Genomic DNA, 25,302 nt, shown 5'->3' on the forward strand with positions numbered 1-25,302 from the left:
AAGTTCTCTTTCAGATCTATTACTATTTGAGGTATAATATTCACTCCTTTGATTAAAGTCCTCCTCAGTCAAGCTCTGTTCACAAAGGGAGGAAAAGGATCGATTTTTTAAAATGTCATTTAAATAGCAAAAAACTTATGTATTTGAGTCCAGAATTGTTGACTTTATCAAATGTAGCTAAAGCCAAATGCTAAGTACTTATTCCTGAACAGTTTCTTAAAAATAAATAAAAATAAATAAATTTCTAGAGAAAGATGCTGGCATACACTCAAACTTAATGAAATTAAGAAAAATAAATAAAAATGCTATTTTATATACTTCCCGGCATGTTCAAACATTTCATCCTCCAAATTTTAAAATTAATTTTATTATTTTAATGTTTACTTATTTTTGACAGAGAAAGACAGCACGTGGAAGAATCCCAAGCAGGCTCCACACTGTCAGTGAGAAGCTCAACACAGACCGATGAACCATGAGATCATGACCTGAGCTGAAATCAAGAGTTGACCGCTTAAATGACTCAGCCACCCAGGTGCCCCTGAAAATTAATTTTAAACAATAAAATGCCAAAGAAAAACATCATCTGAAAAATAAAAGCAGAGTATGCAGAATTTCACTTAATATCTAACCATCCCACGTACTACCTCTCAAAGAATGTAAAAAGTAAGTAAGAGCAATTCTAAAGTTGCCTCCAATACTAAATTTGGAGGGAAAATGAATGGGGGGGGGTAGATAGGTAGTCAAAGTGGAAAGATTTACATACAGAAAAGCTATTTTCACCTCAACTGCCCATCAAATTTTTAAAAACTGCCAAGCTCACCACACCATTTTTCCCTAATAGGGAACAAGTGATGGGATGGATGACTCCAAAATAAATGAATGGATAGATAAATAAGTAAATAGCACAAAGCTAATCATTTCCAGCAATAAGCAAGATTTGCCAGAACAGAAAGACAAAAGACAAAAACAAACTAAGAAATAAAAACCATGGGAAAGAGGTGAAAGAAAAGAGGAAGAAATTTCCTTTTGAAGTTTCCCTTTCCAGCAGTGAATCCACAGTACCATGGCAGCTATCCAAACATTCACCTTTCTCCCTCTCTGCTAGTTAATGTAAATAATAATAGCAAGTATTTATCGACACTTAATGTATTGGTCACTATTCTTAGCATTTCAAATGCATTAACTCAATTTAACCCTTATGATAATCCTATGAAGTATACTATTCCATTAACAAATGAGAAAACCCAGACATAGAGGTAAAGTAATTTGCCCAGAATTAGAAAGTTGGATAATGCTAGAGTGAAGATTCAAAACCAGTCTTGATTCCAGAACCAGAGCTCCTGACCAATGGAAAACAAAAATAAAACAGAGTTTTCAATATTAATTTAAATCATAAAAAGACTAAATTCAGAGGAAAAATATTAATCAAGACAGAGTATCCCATAATAATAAACAATACTAACCAGAAGGAAGATACAATGGACATAAATCTTTACACATCTGTATTCTTAAGATATATAAGCAATAATCACTGGAAACATACATTGATAGAAATTTTAATTCAGTAACTGCCAGCTTATGATGGAACAAACAGACATAAATCAAAGGGGCTATATGGAAGCTGAATAATATAATAACACTGAATATGTAATGAATTCTGTATCTAAAAGTAAAGCCTATACTTCATTTTCAAATACTCACAGAGCATTAAAAGAAACAAACACGATCTTAACATTAGGCCACAAAGAAAATTTCACCCAAGTTTTCAAAGACGTATAATTCTATACTCTAAATGTAATAAAACTAGAAATTATATTTTTACTAGGAAAAGCAACTTTAACCATTTAGAAATTAAAAACAAAACAAAAAGCTCTCATATACTAAACAGGATATCAAAACTGAAACTACATAGTTATCTCGCAAAATATAAATAATGGAAACATTATATACTAACCAAAGCTGAGCTCAGAGGATAAATCTTGACATAAAAATCACTTGTATTACTGAATAAGAAATAATACCACAAATACAAAAATTAAGCATTTATCTCTAGAATCTAGGGAAAAAAATACACTCCAGGAAGGCAGAAAAAAGTGCAATGATCGAGTAAAGTCAGAGGGCAAGGAACTAGAAAAAAGAAAAACAGGAAAATAAATTCAACACCTTAACATCTTTTTTGTGCTATATAACCTAATAAATTTAATCACTCAAAACACAGATATGCAGTATTATAAGTGAGAAAAGAAAACTACAGATTTACAAGAAATTAAAAGAATTATACAAGAATATTTTGTGCAACTATGCAAATACACTTGAAAAGTGGGATGAAATGGATTATATTCAAATGAAAATACCAAACAAAAGAAATAGAAACTAAAACCAAGAACCACTGGAAAAAAATTAAGATTTTACTAAAAGAGTTACCATCTAAAAACATACTAGTCTAGTTAGCTTCATAGGTAAAATTTTTTCAGACCCAAGTAACAGGTAATTGGGATGATATTTTCACCATTGTTCCAAAGCACATAGGAAGGAAATCTTACAAAATCTTTTCATTAAGCAAGTATAACACTAAGGATTACATTATGAAAAAGAAAAAATTTCAGACCCCATTTCTGAATTTTGAAACAAATATTAACAAATGCTTTATTTGCCACTGTATTATTTTTAAAAGAGAATTCCATACATAGCATTTATTCCAGAAATGTAATCATGACCAATTATTAAGTAATCTATTAAAGAAATTCACTATATTATAGGTTGAGTCAAAACAACATATTCATTTCAATGATGAAATGGTATTTCACATCTGAAAAATCACTTCTGATTTAAGAAGAAAAACAATTAGTAAAATAACTATGCTTGATGCTGCTCTTGTCAGAGTGAAAAGCACCAGCTCTGTTTTTAAGTTTATTGAGATCTGACATATAGTATTATATTAGCTTAAGGTGTACAACCTAATAATTCAGTACTTGTATACACTGTGAAATGATCACCACAATAAGTCTAGATAACATTGTTACCACACATAATTATGGAAATTTTTTCTTGTAATGAGAACTTTTAAGATTTTCTTTCTTGGCAACTTTGTTTTAATGTTTATTCATTTTTGAGAGAGACTAAATGCACACACAGGGGAGGGGCAAAGGAGATGGGGCACAGATTCCAAAACAGGTTCCAGGCTCTGAGCTGTCAGTACAAGGCTAGAACTCACAAACCGTGAGATCATGACCAGAGCCAAAGTCAGATGTTTGACTGAGCCACCCAGACACCCCTCTTGGCAAATTTTAAATATGCGATACAAGATAATTAGCTACAGTTGCCATGCTGTACATTACATCCCTAGACAAATTATTTATTTTATAATTAGAAGTTTGTACCTTTTGACTCCCTTCACCCATTTAGCCCACCCCCTAACTCCCAGCAACCATCAATCTATTCTTTGCACCTATGAGCTTATTTTTCTTAAGATTCCACATGTAAGTGAGATCTTATTTGATCATATTTGTCTTTGATTTATTTCACTGAAGTAAAATGTCTTCAAGGTCCATTTATGTTGCTGTAAATGGCTGGATTTCATGCTTTTTTATGGCTGAATAATATTCCATTGCATACACGTACCATAAATTCCTTATGTACTCATCTGTTGGTGAACACTTAGGCTGCTTTCATACCTCAGTTATTGTAAATAATGCTCTAATGAACATGGGGGTACAAGTATCTTTTGGGGTTAGTGTTTTTGTCTTCTTTGGATAAATACCCAGAAGTGGAATTACTGGATCATGTGGTAATTCTATTTTTAATTTTTTGAAGAAACTCCATACCGTCTTCCATGGTGGCTGCAACAATCTACTTTCTCACCAGCAATGCACAATTATTTACTTTTTTCCCCATCCTGGCTAACTCTGGTTTTTTGATAACAGTTATTTGTATAAATATGAGGTGCTATCTCACTGTGGTTTTGATTACATTTCCCTGATCATTAGTGATGCTGAGCATCTTTTCATTTTCCTTCTGGCCATCTAAATATCTTCTCTGGAAACATGTGGATTCAGATCTTCTGTCCATTTTTTAATTGGATTGTTTGTTCTTTTGCTATTGAGCTATAGCACTTCTTTGATATTCTGGATATAATTTGCAAATATTTTCTCCTGTTTAGTAGGAGGCCTTTTCATTTTATTGTTTCCTTTGCTGTGCAGAAGTTTTTTAGTCTGATGTAGCCCTACTTATTTACTTTTTCTTTTGTTGCCTTTGCTTTTAATGTCAAATAAAAAAATCATCACCAAGACCGACATAAAGGAGCTTACCACCTAGGTTTTCTTCTAGAATTTTTATGGTTTCAGGTCTTACATTCAAGTCGCTGATCCATTTTGAATTAAATTTTGTGTATGGTGTATGATAGTGGTCCTGTTTTCCCAGCATCATTTATTGAAAAGACTTGTCCCTTCTCAACTGTATATTCCTTGCTCCTTTGTGATAAACTAATTGACCATATATGCATGGGTTTATTTCTTGGCTCTCTATTCTGTTCCATTGACCTATGTGTTTGTTTTTACACCAATACCATACTGTTTCGATTACTATAGCTTTGTAATATAGTTTTAAATCAGAGTATGATGTCTCAAGCTTTCTTGTTATCAAGATGCTTTGGCTATTCAGGGTCTTTTGTGGCTCAATACAAATTTTAGGATTATTTGTTTTGTTTCTGTAAAAAATGTCATTGGAGTTTTGACAGGGATTATACTGAATCTGTAGATTACTTGGGGTAGCATGAACATTTTAACAATATTAATTCTTCCAATACATGAGCATGGAATATATTTCTATTTGTATCTTCTTCAGTTTCTTTAGTCAATGTCTTATATAGTTTTCATGTGCCAGTTTTTTACCTCCTTGGTTAAATTATTTCCTAGGTATTTTATTCTTTTTGATGCAATTTTAATGTTTATTTTTGAGACACACACACACACACACACACACACACACACACAGTATAAGCTGGGGAGGGGCAGAGAGAGAGAGACACAGAATCTGAAGCACGCCCCAGGCTCTGAGCTGTCAGCACAGAGCCCAACATGGGGCTCACACTCACGGACCCCAAGATCATGACCTGAGCCGAAGTTGGACACTTAACCGACTGAGCCACCCAGACGCCATTTTAAATGCAATTTTAAATGGGACTTTCTTAGTATCTCTTTCTGATACATTAGTGTAAAGAAACACAACAGATTTCTGTATGTTGATCTTGTATCATGCAACTTCATACTGAATTCATTAGTTCTATCAGCCTTCTGACCAAGTTTTCAGTGTCTTCTGTATAGAGCATCATGTCATCTGCAAATAGTGACAGTTTTACTTCTTCCTCTCCAATGTGGAAGCCTTTTATTTCTTTTTTATTTCTCTATTTTCTTTCTTATTGCCTTACTGCTGTGGCTAAGATGTCCATATATGTTGAATAAAAGTGGTGAGAGTGGGCATCTTTATCTTGTGCCTGATGTTAGAGAAAAAGCTTTCAGTTTTTCACCATTGAGTATGATGTTAGTTATGGGCTCGTCACACATGGCCTTTATTATGTAGAGATACATTCTCTCTATACTCGCTTAGTTGAAAGTTTTTTTCACAGATGAACGCTGAATTCTGACCAATGCTTTTTCTGCATCTATTGAGATGATCATATCATTTTTATCCTTCATTTTGTTAATGTGATGTATCACACTGAACAATTTTGCAAATGTTGAACCAACCTTGCTTCCTGGAATAAATCCCACTGATCATGGTGTATGATCCTTTTAATGTACTATTGAATTAGGTTTGGTAATATTTTGTTGAGGTGTTTTGCATCTAAATTAATCAGGGAGATGAGCTTATAATTTTCTTTTTTTGTGGTGGCCTTGTCTGGTTTTAGTACGCCAGGTCTCTTCCAGCCTCTTCCTATAATAAGTTTCATGGCCAAACTTAACGTTAAGTGGGCAGAGAAGTAAAATCCTACAATGTGCCATGGAGAGAAACTGTGTATATTTGTGAAGAGAATGTGTATATTTGCTACCATACTTGGGAACTCAGAAGAAACATGCTTTATTATTGCTCTATACTGTTTTTATTGTTTGAACCCTTTATGGAAAGTGTATGTACTACTTTCTCATTTAAAAACATGCTCACACTCAGAATTGTAAATCTGTCTGAGATGAAGCTTTAGATAACATGGTAAAAACTGAGAATATACTACTGATTACTGTAACTTTAACTGCAGGTTCAATTTTGGGAGTTGGTAATAAATTTTTGTTTAAAAAAGGGTTGTATCTGCAAGGCTGATATATTAAAGTAATATTAAATTCCACAAAAGGTTTTTAGTTTTTATTTCTATTAAGCTACACAGACTATTCTAATAAGCTGGCAATGATCCATTTCCTCATTAGCCTTAAATATGTGAAGTGGTCTCTTTCAGTCCTCAGTGTAAATATGTGATTCTGCAAATTTGGTCTGCTATTTCAATTTATAGAGGAAACTGAAGTTTGGACCACACAACGGTTAATTCAGTGGCCATGATTATTCTCCCAACATTTTAAAATACTCAACCTTAAAGTGTACTGAAAGTAACTGCCTCATGAGCACTAAAAAAGCCAACATTTAGATTCTCTATGTAACATTTTGCTATATTTGCTTCATATATCTACCTATCCATCAACTGATCTTATTTTTGATTCATTTCAAAGTAAGCTGCAGACAGCAGTACATTTCACTCCTGAACATCTGATTAGAGTTCAATATTTGTTTAGGCTCTATATTTTTAAAGTTCTATAGTAAAACACACAAATGTATACTTGTGTAAGTTCTGAAAAATGCATTCACTCATATAACCAAAACCTCTATCAAGATATACACATCTTCCATCATCCCACAAGGTTCTCTCATACTGGGCCTTAATTTGAACACATGATGCATCTCCAAAGTCCACAGTGATTTTCACAACACTATGCTACACTTTTGAAAAGGCCCAATGTGTAAGTATATTAAATATTGAGAATTTTATTCCTAACCCTCAATAATTAAGGTAGTTGAAATATGGAAATGTGAAAGAAAAAAATCCTAGAGACACCCTCCACCAAAACCAGACAGCCTAGATAGCAATATCTGTAGCAAGCGACTGTACCACCTTCTCTCCACTAACTTACCCTAAATAAACAAAATCTTCTATTTGCATCGCTCAGAGTTCAAGAGTTAATCCAGAAAGAATGGATGTGACAATAAAAAAATAAAAACAAAAAACATCTCACATGTTCATCTCTTGTACCTTCAATTAAACCAACAGAGGCTTGGGGGCAAGACCATTTCTTATGCTTCTAAAGTAAACACTGGGTTAAGTCTATATGCTTCAGGGGTTACTATGAGAAACAGTGGAGAACTGAAGAAAAAGCAAAAGCTTTGCAATCAGCCAAATCTGAGTTCAAATTTCTTTATTTTTATTAGCTATATAACCAAGTACAAATTACTTAACTTCCCCATGCCTCAGTATCTCATCTGTAAAGTGAGGCCTATGTTTTACCTTCCTTTCAATGTTGTTTCTCAAATAAATGACCTACATAGAGACCCAGTCAGACCTCTGTCCTGGACCTCGGGTTTTAGGAGGAACTACTCTGGCCCTCTTCTACCCACACCCCTCCCCAAAGGTGAAGAGATCATGGGTCCAAAAGGACATACACACCATGAGCCCACACCTCTACCACGGACTAAGCTCTGGGTAACCTAGACCCAGGAATTCCTTGCCTAAACAGAGCAGGCTGGCTTCTAAGTTGTGAAAGAACCTATTCCCTGGGTCTCACTTCCTGAAGGAGTACGAACAAAGCATGGATGTGAGAACTGGGGCATTGAAACATATGTGTGAAGCCCCCTCTCAGAGAATAGAATGGTGTGTAGGGTAGGAAGAGATACGGGTTTAGGCTCAGAAGACGGGGTGGGATCAGAGCATGCAGACACATCCTGGCATGTAGGTCTGAAGAATCCAGGATTTCTTTTTTTTTTTTTTTAATTTTTTTTTTTTTTAATTTTTTTTTTTTTAATGTTTATTTATTTTTGAGGCAGAGACAGAGCATGAACGGGGGAGGGTCAGAGAGAGGGAGACACAGAATCCGAAACAGGCTCCAGGCTCTGAGCTGTCAGCACAGAGCCCGACGCGGGGCTCGAACTCACGGACCGCGAGATCATGACCTGAGCCGAAGTCGGCCGCTTAACCGACTGAGCCACCCAGGCGCCCCAAGAATCCAGGATTTCTTAGTTCCAACTTGACGTTCAAGGTCCACGTGAAGGTTTATTTGCCAAAGTGGAAGGACAAAATATATCTTATATGACAGTTGGTTATACACATATGGTATGTGGGTCTTCGTTTATATTTGCTCCAAACCATGCAAATGTTGCAAATGGGCCTATCTGTATCCACTACTAATAACCTACCATGGGTACTGACATTCACTTTCATATATTGTCATGTATAGTTACATAACATTATCATGAATTAGGTTTCACTAACCTTGTCACACAGATAAAGAAACAGACAAGCTTAAGAAGCATACCCAGAGCCCTCTTTTCTATCTCCATCTAGTTTTCTTCTTAATTCTGGAATATCGGACTTTCCTCCTCTGTAACTTCAATACTAAACTCTCTAAGATAATGTGCCCCTAATCCTTAACTTTAGTCCTTATTCTCCATGACCTCTCTCTTTGGCACCTGATGGTGTTAACAATTCTTCCTTAGAACATCTTTCCCTTTGGCTCCTAAGGCTAGACTACTGCAATTCTTCTCTTAGCTTTTGCTCTTTACCTGGCTCCTCTGTTTTCGGATACCGTCTGCATAAAGCATATACTCAATAAAAAGTAGGATTTTTTAAAACCTAAAAAGAAAAGCTGCCATCTTTAAATACCATGCCAGTTACTCCACTAGGTGAAACACACAAGCACACTATTCCATTTATTCTAACAGCACCATAAAACTGAAGCTCAGAATGATTGACAAATTAATCTATATTTGACGCCTGGCTCCAACACTTCCTACCTTTATGATCCTGAGTAAGTCCCTTAGCTTCTCAGAGTCTCTGCTTCCCCATCTGTGTCATCTTACATTGTTCTTGTGAGAACTAAATGAAACTCAGGATGTAAGAAATGCAGCACATGATCTACAGTCAGTAAATGTTAATCCCCTCCTCTTCTTGTTGCTTCCAGGTAAATATATTAGTGTGCATTTTTCTCTTTCCCTGTGTGCTTTTCCAAAGATGAAGTCCTTGGTCTCTTGATCTTCTTTCTTTTTATACCACGTCTACACTTTATCACACTTGTGAACCCTACTCTTCCAAAAAGATGGTCTTGAATTATCTGTGTCCAATTCTAAGTGTCCAGACCCACATCTCTGAGTTCTGCTAGTTATTTCTACTTGAGAAGCCCATTGTCTACCACATCAAACTGATCCTTTTCCTCATACAGCAAAGAATGGAAAGCAAAAGACTACGGATAGCAAAAAATATTGCGAAGACAAAACTGATAAGATGGATAATAAAGCTAATTTCATGGTTTCAAGCTTCTCTGAGAAAATTATAAGCACTGAGAAGATCATGTCCAAATTTCCTCCCTTTTACTTCAGACGTGAAACTCAAATACTTCCATTTCCCTAACCTAGAAACCTTCAAATCTTCTCATTCCTTTGAATCCTCTAACATTTACATGCTCCATTCATCAAACATCTAATTATATACTATCTTCTATTACTTATTTTCATGAATTTACATCTTATCTTCCTAACTATGCTGTAAGTTCTTTAAGGCCAGCAACCGTCTCTTAAACTTAATATTCTTCAAACTGCTGATTGACGACTATTATGAAGAAATGGTCAAGAACTCAGAAATCATAAAGTAAGATGTTTTCATATTTTTCCCTGACTTGGAAGGAAAGCCTCTCAAATCAAAAGTTTGGGGAACCTTCCATAAGCAGAAAAAGTGTGACAAACAGTAAACGTTCTATTTAGAGATCAAGGTTTCTAGTCTTCGGTTTTAAACAAACAAACAGGGACACCTGGGTGGCTCAGTTGGTCGAGCAACGGATTTCAGCTCAGGTCATGATCTCCTAATTTGTGGGTTCGAGGCCCGTGTCGGGCTCTGTGCTGACAGCTCACAGCTTGGAGCCTGCTTTGGATTCTGTGTCTCCCTCTCTCTCTTTTCCCCTCCCCTGTTCATGCTCTGTCTCTCTCTCAAAAATAAGCAAACATTAAAAAAAAATTAAACAAAATCCTATAACATGAATTTCCTTAGCCATGTGCTAGTACTTTATAAATTACTTCCAAAAAGTGTGTAAACTTTTCTTCAAAAATTATTTATATTTTCTAATATACTTACTAGTTATGTTAATTTCTGTTAAGCAATTCTTAAAACTCTAAGTCTCAAAAACCATGTAATATAAACTGATGTGCTCTTTATTAAATTTTAAATAATTTTAAAACTTTTAAAACCGAAATGACAATAAACCATTAGTCTAAAGCTTATTAAAAGAAATGGCTTCCTTCTTTGGTTGAATATATTTCAAATTTGGAAAAATTTGATGAAATTACATTTTCTTTATTGTGATCAAAACAGAACTGCAGGGTAATAAAACTGATTTTGATTTGCTCATTTTACCTGAGTAGCTTTATCTTTCATGCATGAAGGGTAATGAACATGAGGATCCCGTGGCCACTGTCCTGTGAGATAAGGTCCTGTTATCGTATCCAAAGAAGAGGTTCGCCTTATTGTACTAGAGGTTCGAACTTGCTGAGCTTTTGGCCTGTCCACTATAAAAAGTGAAAAAAAATTAGATTAGTCACTGATAAATTATGTAAAATTTAAACTTCATAGTCTGTAGAATGTCACCCTGCCAAGTTTCCTTATGATATACATATTTACCCTAACAGCTCTTTCATATATGACCTGATGAAGTTTGCAGACCCTCTCCAAAGGAAAATACATTCACATATTAAATCTTGCATATATTTCCAGGGCTGTCAGATGCTTGTTCACCCATTCAGAGACCTATTCTAAAATCTACCCATCATCTTCACTGCCATTACTTTAATTAAGCCTCTATCATGTCTTCCCTGAACTGCCAGTTTCTTCACTGCTATCTCTGCATCTATCTCAATTGGGCTACATCCCAACACCACTAAAACAAACAAACAAACAAACAAACAAACACTTCCATGGTTAATCACCATCTTAAAGTTAAAGCCTGTATTTTTTACAATTTGGCTCCCATATACCTCGGTGCTTAATGTCTTGCTACTCCACTATAAATCCATGCTAACTACAAAGTGCCAAATGAACTAACTGCAGTTTCCCAAATGTACAACACTCCCTTCTCTGCCCCTATACATTCTACTACTTCTTGAGCAGACAACTCTCTCCTTTTGTGTTCCCCTGACAAACTCTTATCTCCAAGAGCAGCTCAGGTGTCACACCAACTCTGTGAAACCTTCCCCAAGGCTTTTCTTTCTCCACCTCTACCCTTGGTTTCAGATATATGTGACCCCCTCTGCTTGCATGGAACTGTAAGTTTGTCCTTCTCCCCCACCAGGACTTAAGTTTAGTCTCTACAGACTGAAAAGGAATCAATGCTCAATACTACTTAAATCAACTTATTCATAGCTACACAAAAATAACATGTATAAAGAACCTCATATTGTAATTCAATTTCCTCATTTATGTATGAAGAATCTGGCCCAGAGGGATAAAACAGAATTGTCCAATGAAAGAGAACTGCCAACAGGAGCCAGAGGTAAAAAGGAAGCAAGATCTCCAGACATTCTACACAGTTTAGTCAATCTACTCTAACAACCTACTTCCTTCCATTTGGGTACTGTAAGTACTGCTTTTCAAAATTAAAATGATCATAATGAACTCTACAGTTTCTTAACAAAGAAATTATAGTCTTTCCATATACACATCCCCAATAATTTACCACCGATGTGCTTTCTATAATAAAATCCATCCAATTACAAGCTCCAAAGCTCAGAGTCTCATCCAGGGTTACAGCTCACATGGAACTAAAATGCCTTGCACATTAACAACAATTAAGGAACATTTGTTTTGAATACTGTCCTTCCACTATCTTCCTGAAGCCAGACTATACAGGGTTTTTTTGTTGCTTTGTTTTTTTATCAGAAAACAAAACACTGTATACTTTGGTGTTATCATATTATTTACATATCTTAAAACTGCAGTTTTGATTTTTTTCTTTAACCCGAGAGTGTTACAAAAGATAAGAAAATTACCAAATTTCCTCTTCATCTTTATTACTTAGCTCTAATTTCATTTCACCATGGGCAGAGAATCTAGGATACCTACTATTTCTATCTACTCTTTAGAATTATCTGAAATTTTCTTTGTGACCAAAAACATGGCCAATTTTTATAAATATCTCATGAGTCATGAAGAAGATATATTTTCTGTTTTCAGAATATAGGTCTTTATTAGTCTTGAACCTCAACTGAAATAAAAATACAGAATATAGGAATAATATAATTATCTGGATCTGTCACAAATTTAGAGAAGAACTCTAAAATTTCTAAATTTCTTTTGAGATCTAATAATTCTCTTTATTGCCATTTTTATCATTTACATTTTAGTTCTGTGTAACCTGACACATACTGATCCATGATATCAGTACTATGGCTTACATACTTCACCATTATGATCTGTTCCATATATCACGTTTTAAACTCTGTCAAATTAAACATTAACATTGTGACCCCTTTTGCTCTCTATTATAATTTGCCTGATATCCCTACTCTTGAATTTTCAATTTCTTTCAATCATTCTGTTTACGCATGTGTCCTATACTCAGTATATAACTAAGCTTTTTGGGAAAAAAAGCTTTGCAGTAAGCCTTCTTGTAGAAGATAATTTTATCCCATTTACATTATTGCTATAGTAAATTTAACTTGTCATGTAACTTTCTTCTTCCTATTTGTAATGCTTTCTTGCTACTTGTCCTGTTTCACTTTTTTTTTTTTTCTTCTCTCTTACCTCCTCCCCCATCACAACTAATACCTATGTAGACTGTTTTTGGTACTAGTAGAAGTTATTTATATTAATTCCTTTAAGTATTTTTTTTTCTGGCTATAAAAGCAATACCCACAAATTTTAACAACTTTGGGAAAAGGAGAAAATATGTCTCTCATAATCTAATTTATAACAATTTGTTTAAGAATTTTAAAAGTTACTTTATATTCCCTCCACCAGGAAGACACAAGAGACAAAAAAGATTGTCTTAAAAAAGAACCAACATTTATAGCAGTCCACCACTAAATACAAAAAGTCCTGCATAAAGGTCAGCTGTAGCCAGAAAATGAAGAACCACTACATGTGGAAAACTTGTGCCTAAACTTACACTGCTCCGAACTATTAAAATGTCATACATACGCTACTTACAACTATTAAAACTCCTCCTAACTTGGAAAATAAACCATAGGGACCATTTTTATGTTTTATAATGAAGAAGCAATATAAATGATCTTCTTGATCTATATATTTCAATCTATATCAAATAACTCTTGCTATATATTTTATCACTGGACCTTTGCCTATCACTCTCAAAAGATCACATGTTCTCCACATAATGTCCATTCTCTAGGATTAGTGACTTTGTCAGAACTGTGGTCTTCAAGCTATTTTGACTAAATACTCTTATAGGTAAGCATGGAACAACATCTGTAGTTATTCATTTATAAATGAGATATGTACTGTATTACTAATACGTTAAGCATTATAAAACTGATAAAACAAACACATGATATGGAAGAAAAAAATACACGTGTGGAAAAAAAACAGAAGTTATGATGTTTTCCTGTATCTCAGAAGATGGCCTTATTACTTTAATGGACCTGAAACTGGGTGCTAGTCTCAATGTACAGATTGGCCACTTAGCTCTAATTTTACAAGATTATCCTACTGCTTAATGATGTTCAGAATGTGTAGACAAGCACCAGACATTACCACCACCAAAACAAACAAAAAGATCTGCCTTAAAAAGAGAAAACAAGTTAGGACAACGCAGTGTCTATATCTTGTTACAAAATTCATTCTACCAATCATCATTTAAAAAAAAATTAAAGTATATGAGGCATATATTCTTGATAGGTCCTATTTCAAACATATTCTTTATTTTTTTATGTTTGTTTATTTATGGGGGGGGGGAGCGGGGAGGGAAAGAGAGAGAGGAAGAGAGAGGATCCCAAGTAGGCTCTGTGCTGTCAGCACAGAGATCTCACAAACCGTGAGATCATGACCTGAGCCAAAATCAAGAGTTGGGTGCTCAAATGACTGAGCCACCCAGGTACTCCCGAACACTCTTTAAAATAAAGATTCTCAGCAGTGCTCACAACCAGGAAAATTTAAAAGATAGGGAGTTAATTTCCAAATTATTTCAAGTGTAAAAATCAGATTAGGTTTGAAAATTGGCAAGGACAGTACTCTTCCAGGATATGATTAGCCATAATAACTGAATCTATCAAATATCACTAAAGCCGTAGACTTAACAAAAGGTTTGTCAAAAACAATGTAATTCTATTTCTTTTTTTTTAATTTTTTTTTTAACGTTTATTTATTTTTGAGACAGAGAGAGACAGAGCATGAATGGGGAAGGTCAGAGAGAGAGGGAGACACAGAATCTGAAACAGGCTCCAGGCTCTGAGCTGTCAGCATAGAGCCTGACGCGGGGCTCGAACTCACGGACCGTGAGATCATGACCTGAGCCGAAGTCGGCCGCTCAACCGACTGAGCCACCCAGGCGCCCCAATGTAATTCTATTTCAACAAGATGACTTGTTACCATTATCCAAATTATCATGGCAATTAGCTTATATATATATTAGTGCATGTATATATATATATATATATATATATATATATATATATATATATAAATTTTCAAATTTATCTGAGAAAGGACAGAGAGAGAGAGAAAGCTCACACAAGCACACAGAGAGGGAGGGAGAGGGAGAGAGAGAGGGAGAGAGAGAATCCCAAGCAGGTTCTGCACAGTCAGCCCAGAGCCCAACATGGGTCTCGATCCCACAAACCATGAGATGATGACCTGAGCCAAAATCAAGAGCTGGATGCTTAACTGAGCCACCCAAGTGCCCTGGAAATGAATTAGTTTTTAACTGCCTCAACATCTAAGCCTCGATGTTCACCAGTGTTTATTTATTTAATTCATGGTGTTATCTCCTATCAACTCAGGTTTTACAATCCAGTGCAATACGGAAAATCAACACTGGCTTTGCATTACTTACATATTCAATACAATAAATTGTCTATGTCATGGTTACAGCTGTGATTAGAATATGTAGTTTTGAATTGAGTGATCACAATTATTTCTCTAATTATTACAACATTACCTCAATTCAAGTAGATCAAGAGGACACCCTATGAGCTAGAAACATACATTAGTAGAGTCAGTCTTCGAATTAATTTACAAGAGTTTAACCTAACAGAATTGCTAAAATAAATATTCAATTATATTTATGTAAGGTATGAAAGAAAATCAATTAAATAAATACTTAGTATCATTACTTAAGGAAAACAGATATCAGGAAAACAGTACCTTCATAAGTGGTGAAACCAGGTAATCATTATTACTAAATAAAACTTGCTAAATGTCTGCCATATGGAAAGCACTGTTACATGTACCAAGGGAAATTGCAAAACAAGTTTCAGATTCTCTTCAAGGAGTTTATATCCTGGTTAGGGGTAGACATGATACATATAATTAAACTATAATATAAAGCAGTATATGTATGGCAAAAGCACACCAAAGGAGAGGAAGGGAAAGAAAGCAAAAAAAAAAAAAAAAAATTAGGCAGCAGATATCAAGAATGCTGCTCTCCAACTACACAAAAGGAGTAGTAAGAGTCTTTGCCATGCTACTTCACCAGTCCTGCTGCTAATACCCTTACTTAAATAGTTGAGGGTAAAACACAACTAACTTCAGCAAAAAAATACAATGGTTAGGAAAAAAAAAAAAATCACACCTATTTCCAGTACTATCATTCTATTAGAATCAGAAAATGACTGTTGATAGCAACAGTCTATAACAAGTCGTCCTCATTATTCATCTAAAAGTTGTTCTTTCCTGCCCCTCTTCACCTCCTTGAATAGGAAGCCACATGGCAACAGCAGTTGGTAGGCCTGGGTCTCCTGAGTACCTACTGAGAACTATACAAAATACTTCTTCCTCTCTAACAACCAACTGGAAATTCAACTTTAGAGTAATAATAATAAAATAGGCTTAAATGCATGAAGCTACGTATTAGATAACCCTGAATTTGAATAGCAAACTAGCACTGTTCAAAACAGTTAAAACATGCCTGATATCTAACTGCCAGAGCAATGTAGTATGATGTTAAATTAATTAATTTGTTCCCAACAATGTTTACTTCAGTGGCAGTGATTGAAGATTGACTAGTCAGTTTGGAAATCTCATGCCTTAAGAAGCTAACCTGCAGTGGAAAATAAAGTTAAATACAACTTCTGCAAGCTAAAAAAGAAAAAAAAAGTTACTGAATATTGGAAACTTAAAGAACTATAGCTCCAGAATAATATGATACAAGCCACCAACCGCATCTTCCAAACTAACCTTACCAGGTGACAAAGATGATACAGTATTTTTGAGTGCCATAATGTAGCCATACAGAATGCAAACCAACACAAATAAAAAAGTACTCATATTTTTTTTTTGGACCATTAACATACTCCAACCTATTTCATACTATGTTCATCCTACTACAAAAGCAAGTAAAAATTGTCAGTTCTCTGTGTTTAACTCTCAATTAATGATTATTAGCCAAAGCTTTCCATCTACACTTCGTGATTACATGAAGCACATCCAAACTTAAAGAAAGCATTTAACAATTTAAAACTTCTTGAAAAAGAGCTATTACTCCTTCAACTATTGTGTAATGCCTAAAATTCCATGAAACTTAGCCATTATAACGCCACCAGAATGAACTGCTTCTTTATTCAAAATCCATCACTGATTACCATTGTAAAGCATCTTCCAGCCATTCGATTGAGCAAAATGCTTAAGACAACTAAGTACTAATACCACTTTTCCAGTTCTTTCTATCACAGAACTCGTAACTAGTTTTCAAAATGTCACATTACAATGTTAGCCAATAGTACCAAAACAAACATATATAATATTTTGTCTTGAATTTAAGCTCCTGAAGTGTGTAAAAACATTTTATCCTACCAGAGTTGTAGTAAAAATAATCATGTTTATCATTTAACTTTGCTAACATTAGAAATGAAAACAGCCATTAAGTCCCATAATGTGTTGGTGTGTGTCTGTGTATGCCTTAAATTACCTAGTACTGATTAGAACAATGTTAAAGAATGCTTTAAAAAAAAAAAATTGAGAATGCTTTTTTGCTACTACAGTTAACACCTGGGCATGTCTGAGAAGTAAAAGAAACAGCTTTCTAGTATTTCACTTAGAAACGAGATCTTAGGCAATCCTAGAACAGAAAGACACAAGGCTCTCAGGCAATTCAATGGTGGACTAAGCAATGGAACTCAAGGATGGGATCCTGTGTGGCTTTCTTACAAGGATGCAAGTTACCAGGCCAGACTCCAAGAGATTCTAATTAAGAAATTATACAGGGGAACCAGGTATCAACACATTTTTAAACCAAACCAGACTGATTCAGATGCTTCATAAGGTTTGGAAAACACTGAGGTCCTAAAGCAGTGTTTCTCAAAGTCTAAGACTTTTGTTAAATATGCTCACTTTTGTGCCTGTTTTCTTATCAACCATGTGAGACTCTTTGGTAGAGGAGAGGGATCAAGAAATCTGAATTTTTAGTAAACGTCCCAGGTGACTCTTAATGCTATTAAAAGCTTAAGAACCTATGTCTGAAGGACTGGGACCAGATCCTTTGGAACTGTAGATACTCAAAAATAAAAACCTGCTATGACAATAATTTACTCCCATTTAAAGGCACTGAAAGTTTGACTACATATACCTAAGGAAATATCCTGCTGCAAAGAAAACCAACTCTTTGAAATCTGATCCTAGCAGCTAAACTTCTAGAATTTAATAAATTTAATACTCATCATCTCCTTTAAAAGGTTACTTTCTAATTTGAGGCCAGCCATGACATAGGAAACTTCACATTTTAATACAGAAAACTCTAGGCAGAATGCTTAGGCACACCAGAAAGATGAGATAACAAAGTTCAATATAGCTTCCTTTGGACAGAGATCTTCCTGTCCAAACAGGGTATTGTGCATGCAAATAAAAGTACAAAAAAATTTACTTCCTCAAACACATGAGGAAGTCTGAAAAAAATAGATTAAGTAGGTTCCCTTATAAAATGAAAGTGCCAGAGCAAAATTAAATCAAATATATAGGTAAAGTGAAATTTAAATTTTAATAATTAATTTGACTACAGCATTTAAGCCTGAGTTTATTAAACAACCTTTATCTTTACAGAAAATCAATGAGCTTTTCATGACGTCTAACTTAATTCATTCATATTATAATTTCAATCTTCATCATTGAAAATCAAAATAAGTTCACTAAGCCAAGATTGAAGACATTAAATTACCTTTCTTCAACTTCAACTTGAAATGATACAGTTCCTAATCTAGTGGAGATAAAGAACCACTCTAAATAAATACAGGTTGGAAATATTCACCCCACTGGCTCACTCAGGTTAAAAATAACTTTGCTAAAGGCCTATTTGTTATCAGGGATTTGCTTCAGTATTTCTGTAGTGAGAGCTCTTCCTCGAGAGCCATAGTTTTAAATTATTATCACTGACAAAGATTTTCTCCTTGGCCAAACTTTAGTCAGGCTCCTCTGAACTCTTCTCAACTAGGCCCTAACTTTTGGGCTTCCATGTTTGTCTCTGCACTGTCCAATTTTAGCAAGAATCCCTACCCTCAATATTTGATCACTCTTGATATCTGATCAAGTTCCTCATCCTCCACCACCCCCATGTGATATCTCATCACCCTAGACTGCCTTCGACAATAACCCTGTGATGTCTGTTTAGCCAGAATCCTCCCTTATCCCAATGTTTCCTTCTTAGTAATCTTCCATCCACTAACACTCACCCTGCTCCTTGGCTAGAAATCCCCACTATTCTTTGCTGTATTCAGAGTTTAAGCCCAATCTCTCTTCCTCACTCCAAAACTCCATTGCAGTGGTCCCTACACATATTACGACAGTCTCCCTGAATAAAGTTTGTCTTACCTTTAACAAGTCTCATAATTTTTTCACCAGCAACATTGAATAAGAGTCTCCTTACCTGACAAGTATAAAGAATGATTTCCAAAATAAATTGCCAAAGTTTTTTTTCAAGTGTATAAACAAGAATTAACAAATGTAAAGGGAGACTGGTATACTTTGCTAGCCAATCTAAAGTATGTTAATATTGTTCACCTAGTAGAATTATTACTAGATTCGGTTTCCCAAAGTCAACATAGCCCAGGCACTTTACTAATGGCCTTTATAGGTCTTTCTTCCTTGACATCTAAGAACACAAAAACACATAGGCCATATAAAACAAAATCATCAAAATAAAATGAACTTCAGATAAGAGACAGGAAGGACACTAGATCTGAACATGCTAGCTGAAATCAAACTAAAGGGCAAAAATTGAAGCCCTCTTAGTGTGAGTAGATTCTGAAACACTAATCAAGCATACCTGGAATCCTGCCACAGAGGCAATCTAGAAAACATGCAGAAATGACCATATGGCAGCCCTGCAGAAATCTGGAAAGGAACCAATCAAGAAGTTGACAAGAGAAACAAACATGCTTCTAACCAAACTAAGCCTGACACAGCCTGTAACCTGAGATTTGTCAAGAAAACAATTTAAAAAAATGTAGTCATGCAGCCATTTAGGAATGATCTTATGGGTTACAGCTCACTCAAATTTGTGTGAAATGGCACCTAAGATGAGATAAGGAAAGCCTTCAAGCTTGTTTTCAAAGAAAGCCCAAGAGAAGATCTTTTTGTATCTTTTGTTTTAAAGAAAATTTCACTAAGATAGCCATAAAGCCCGGTAACATGCAGTGGAAGAACACGCAACAAAGTAAGATGGGGCTCTTGACATTTGGAATACATCTACAAAGAAATTACATATGTGGTAGAGAAGATGCTAAAAAAATTTTAATGCATTTTTTTTTTCTGGTAGCAAAATAATAGTCCTTTAAAGAACCTTGGTGAAGTCATAATTAGTAGAAGGTTCATAAGCTTTATGAACTTCCAATGAATTCAATTCACAGAGATTCCAAACATCTAAATCCATTATGACTAATGGGCTGAGACATTAAAGAAATAATCACCAAGTATTAGCAACTATAAAAGAACCAAAATAAGATGGTCAAAGATGAAAGTAATACTGTAATTGAAAAGAAAGCAAGTATTCTCTAATCAGGAGACAGAATATTCCACAATATTTTGTTTTAAAGAGCTAACATCCAGTTAAAGCATTGGTAGAACTTGGAAAATTTTTAACCAAATGAGGTAGATTCACTATTATATCCCCATTTAAAAAGAAAAACAAACAAGTGCCCTCTTTAATACCTATCATCCGCTTAACCCACCCTCTCACCCACACCCCCTCCAGAAACCCTTAGTTTTGTTCTCTGCAGTTAAGGGTCTGTTTCCTGGTTTGTCCATCTGTCTATATGTCTCTGTCTCTGTCTCTCTCTCCCCCCGCCCTTTTTTTTTTTTTTTTGGATGAGCACTGAGTGTTGTAAGTGATGAATCAGTAAATTATACACCTGAAATTAATACGACATTGTTTACCTGGAATTTAAATAAAAACTTGGGGAAAAAAAGAGAAAAAGTAAAATAAATTTTATAATGTGGAAAAAAAAAAGAAAAACAAAAAGGCTACAGAATGGGTCGTATCTTGACTACAGTGTGACAACAAGTTTTACTGATGAACTCACTGATTTTTAAAGTAGGAAACAACTTCACCTAAATTGTGATATATAGCATTTTTCCTCAAAATTTACCTTTTAATGAGGAAAAAATAGAAAAAAATTCACCCATCTAGAAAAGGATACTACTATTTTTTTCAGCTGTTTTTGTTTGGAATATATGTCCATACATATAGTAATTCTCTCTCCCTCCCCCCCCTCTCTCTCTTTCACACACACACATGCCCTCTCTGTTACCCTCCAGAGTACAGTTTCACTTCATAATACTAACCTCTTATTTTTTATTTTAGCACTATGGCAGGTTTCTAATATATGTAGCATTTTGTGTCTATTAAGTAGAGCAATAAGTCAATATTCAAGACAGTTCTTCATATAAAAGTTTTGTCAAGGGGCACCTGGGTGGCTCAATTGGTTTAGTATCTGACTCTTGGTTTCAGCTCAGGTTAGATCTCACAGTTCTTGAGTTTGAGCCCTGCGTCTGGCTCCACGCTCACAGTGTGGAGCCTGTTTGGGATTCTGTCTCTCCCTCTCTCTCTGTCCCACCCCCACTTGTGTTCTGTCTCTCAAAATAAAGAAACTTTAAAAAAAAAAAAAGAAATCTTTTATCAAAAAACTGCAAAAGTAGGAAAAGATTTTACAACTCCCTGTGACAAGAGAGCAAAGAAACCAGTCAAACCAAAGACCTGAGGGAAAGCACCTGCAACATAACAATGTCACAAAACCGCCCCACAAAAACTTCAAATCTAAGTGAATAGGGACAAAGATTCAGAAATTAAGACCATCATGTTTTGAACATCTGTCTGAGAGGCAGCAGAAGGAAAGTATGCGGGCTTCTGACAATCCTGAGAACAAAAGAAAACCAATCACTATTGGGTAAATGGAAAGGACAAATCTGAGAACAGTAGCCAAAATTGGAAGGGGGTTCTACAGGAGTGCAAGAGGACACCAAGTGAATAAAGTCTGAAGTAGTGGAACTATATGGCTAGTCTCAAACTTAACAAAACTGCTTCCAATACAGAGTCCAAGAATGAAGAGAAATTACTGGGAGTCCAATAAAAACTGAACACAGCAGGGACAATACAAGCAAAGCAAACAAAGTTCAGGTAAGTTGGGGAAGGTAGTCAAGAAAAATGATAACAAAAGCAAGAGGTTTTAAGTCATTTTATAAAAACAAAAGAAGTGAGAATACTAGATTTCTTAAGCTAGAAAAGCTCTACCTGAATGATGTCCCCCTTCTAAAAACACAGTAAAATTCATTTCACCTAAAATGTGAGCAAGACAAGAGCAAATAAATCCCACATAATTATTTTTTAAGTTATTTTTGAAAGAGACAGAGAGAGCATGAGTGGGGCAGGGGCAGAGAGAGAGAATCTCAAACAGGCTCCACACTGTCAGCACAGAGCCCGATGAGGGACTAGAACCCATGAAACTGTGAGATCACGACTTGAGCCGAAACGCTCAGAGTCGGACACTTAACTGACTGAACCACTCAGGCACCCCAAGCCCACACAATTACACTATGAGGGAAAATAGGGCACAAACAATAATGACCTATGATAATGAAAGCAAGAAAGAAACACATGACCACGTAGGATGAAAGTTGCAACCTAATAGCTCAAAACAAGCTAAAAGTCTTTTTTAAATGATAGAAGCAATGAAAAACCTCAGGATTAGAAAAATTCATAAGTGATGTGTTTGAGGGCAAGGAAGATATGAAAAGAAAAGTGACCAAACTCAGGAAAGACTTAGAAACATAAGAAAAACTTATTTCAGGAATGAAGACTAAATTACAAAAAATACAATGGGCAATGCCTTAACAGAAATTACATGAAACATAAAACACATTTTATAATTTTTAAAAAAAGGAAGAGATCAAAAGATATCAAGAGAAAATGATTAATATGTACCATAAGCAAGATGAAGTCCAACATATGTTTAACAGGAATCTTTGAAGGAGACCAAAACAACAAAACAAAAAATACTAAAAAACTCTAAAACGAAAGGTAACTTGAAACTATATATTAAAAGTACATACATATATCCAGAGAAAATTGTCCAGAACAGCCTACATCAACACATTTTAATAAAGCTAAAGTGACCTTTAAAGGCACAGATAAAAACTATAGCTGAATTCTTGTTACATAAAGTATGGAGAACTCAAGGAGTATCATTCCCATGAGTTTCTCCTGAAGAATCTACCAGAGACTAAGCTTCATACAATGAACAGCTGGCAAAGGAATTAACATAAAAACTGCTAGGAGGTGCAAGGAATTCAGTTAGTAACTTTGAAAGGACAAAGGAGCAGCAGATTGCCCAATATTGCTAAGGCAAGTCTTGTATCACTACATGAAATAATGGCCAGAAAAAGATCTGAAATTCACATAGTCATTCTCTTAGCACATTTGAATCTTAGACTATAAATTTACAGAATAGCTGCAAACCAAATGTGAGTTATTAAATTCCCTCTAGAACCAGATAAATACATTTAAAAATTTTTGATATTTCTCTAGTATTTTGATTGTGTTGACTCAGAAAAATTAATGCTAGCCTTAGAGAGTACTTTCTTCCTACTTAACCTAGTAAAGAGATGAACTCCTGCCTAGTCCAGAGGAGAAAATAACTGGAATGGAGCATCCATAGTCACTGCATTAACAGAATTTCTGCCCACCGCCCCCCCCCCAGAGCTGGCAATCACAGAGGAAAGTTTCAAAGTGCATCTTATGGAAGCCTGCAGCAAGAACCAGGAAGGGATCAAAGGACAGGAGTTCCTTTTATGGGAAAAGGTGGAGTTTACCATGAGAAATGGCAGGGCAACGGACAGAGGGATTCGAAGAGAGTCATGTGGAGAAGAGGACTTTCTCCTTGCAAGGGGCTAAATCTAGAAGGGACACAAATAACCAGGTTCTTTGCATACCATTCCACCATCTACTGGGTATGCCAATAAAAAACAAAAAGTCTTAAAATAATTTTAAAGGACAAGAAAGCATTGATTATGACCACTAACATTATAGGATCAAGCTCTTATTCACTACTAAAAAAGCACTGATCATATCACATAAAATGAGATCTTTAGAAATCTGTATGACTCCTCTGATTCTGTAGGAATCTGTAGGAACTGTAGCTCCTCTGATTCTTAAAAAGAATCTGAAAAAAAAAATTATCAGCATTCTTACCCCTTATGTGAATGAAGAATGAACTGATATGGCACAGAGAGCACCACAGTTTCCTAGATCAGTAAATATTTCTTCTCATGCTATCTACACTGAAAATTTGTAAGAATTCAAAATCCAAAGATACTTGTACATACAATCTATAAACAAAGTTAAGACTTAAGCACTTAAGTTTAGCTATAAATACTTTGTTTAGGTAATAATAACTATAGGTTAGCTCATAATAGCATAATAATAGAATAAGTAGGTAACTCTATGGTTAAATGCAGAAATTAGGAGTAAAGGCCTAGAAAGAGAGTTGACTGCTTAATTGCAACAAAATATGACTGCCAATCAAGCAAATTTATTGATGGCAGGAAAACAAAAAATGGTTAATCTCTACTGGAATATATTTGGATACCACTGACCTGCTTAATGAAAAAGAATCTAATAAATTAAATTTAGTCTGCAAGCTGTATTTTCCCCGATTGTGTCCCCAGATCCAGCAATGGACTAAGAAATACACAACTAACTACACTTCTCTATAAACCCAGAACCAATAGGCTCAACAGAATGAAGACTTCAGAAATAGGGAAACACAGATGTTTATTCTAGCATTTACTTTCCTAAATATTGACACCAAAGAATCAAATACGTAGCTGTGAAGCAGTTTATCCAAAATTGGATGCTTCATTAAAGCTGGAAATGGCCAAAAGCTGCAGGAAACATCCTGAAGGAAAATGCCTTATACAAATGACACCTTTGTAGAGGCTATGGAGTAAAAAAGAACATGGTAAAAGCCAGTTCTGTGTTTGCATACACAGAACACCTTCCACCTCAACAATTCTACAAATATTGTGCATTAAAGGTTGCCAGGAAATGCTGCCAAGGACTGAGAGCAACTTAAGAAAAAATAAAATAAAACTACTAGTGGCATGACTAAGTGCACAGGAAAAGTGTCATAAAATATTTTAAAATAGCATATTTTATTCCTCTAAAATAGCCATAGAACTGCCCACTATAATCTTAGTCAAAAATAGTCTATTGATTGAACTGTACTTCAGTCAAAATGGCACTGACCAGGACCTATAAATGGAATAAAGTCACAAAGTTCCAGAGTTTATATTAGATCCGAATTAATTTTCCCCTCCTTAAACGATGAAAGAACAATGTTCAACCTGAGTGC

At 35.1% G+C, this 25,302-nt stretch overlaps 1 protein-coding gene across 1 annotated transcript in view; it reads right to left on the bottom strand.

The window, feature by feature from the left end:
• GLCCI1 (glucocorticoid induced 1) overlaps positions 1-25,302 on the bottom strand; it is a 104,305-nt gene that overhangs the window by 60,786 nt on the left and 18,217 nt on the right. The window contains exon 2 of the mRNA XM_053220328.1: positions 10,655-10,806. Within this exon, the coding sequence (XP_053076303.1) occupies positions 10,655-10,806 (152 nt within the window). The remainder of the gene's footprint in view (positions 1-10,654; positions 10,807-25,302) is intronic.

This window comes from Acinonyx jubatus, chromosome A2, assembly GCF_027475565.1.
Source record: "Acinonyx jubatus isolate Ajub_Pintada_27869175 chromosome A2, VMU_Ajub_asm_v1.0, whole genome shotgun sequence".
Taxonomy (NCBI): Eukaryota; Metazoa; Chordata; class Mammalia; order Carnivora; family Felidae; genus Acinonyx; species Acinonyx jubatus.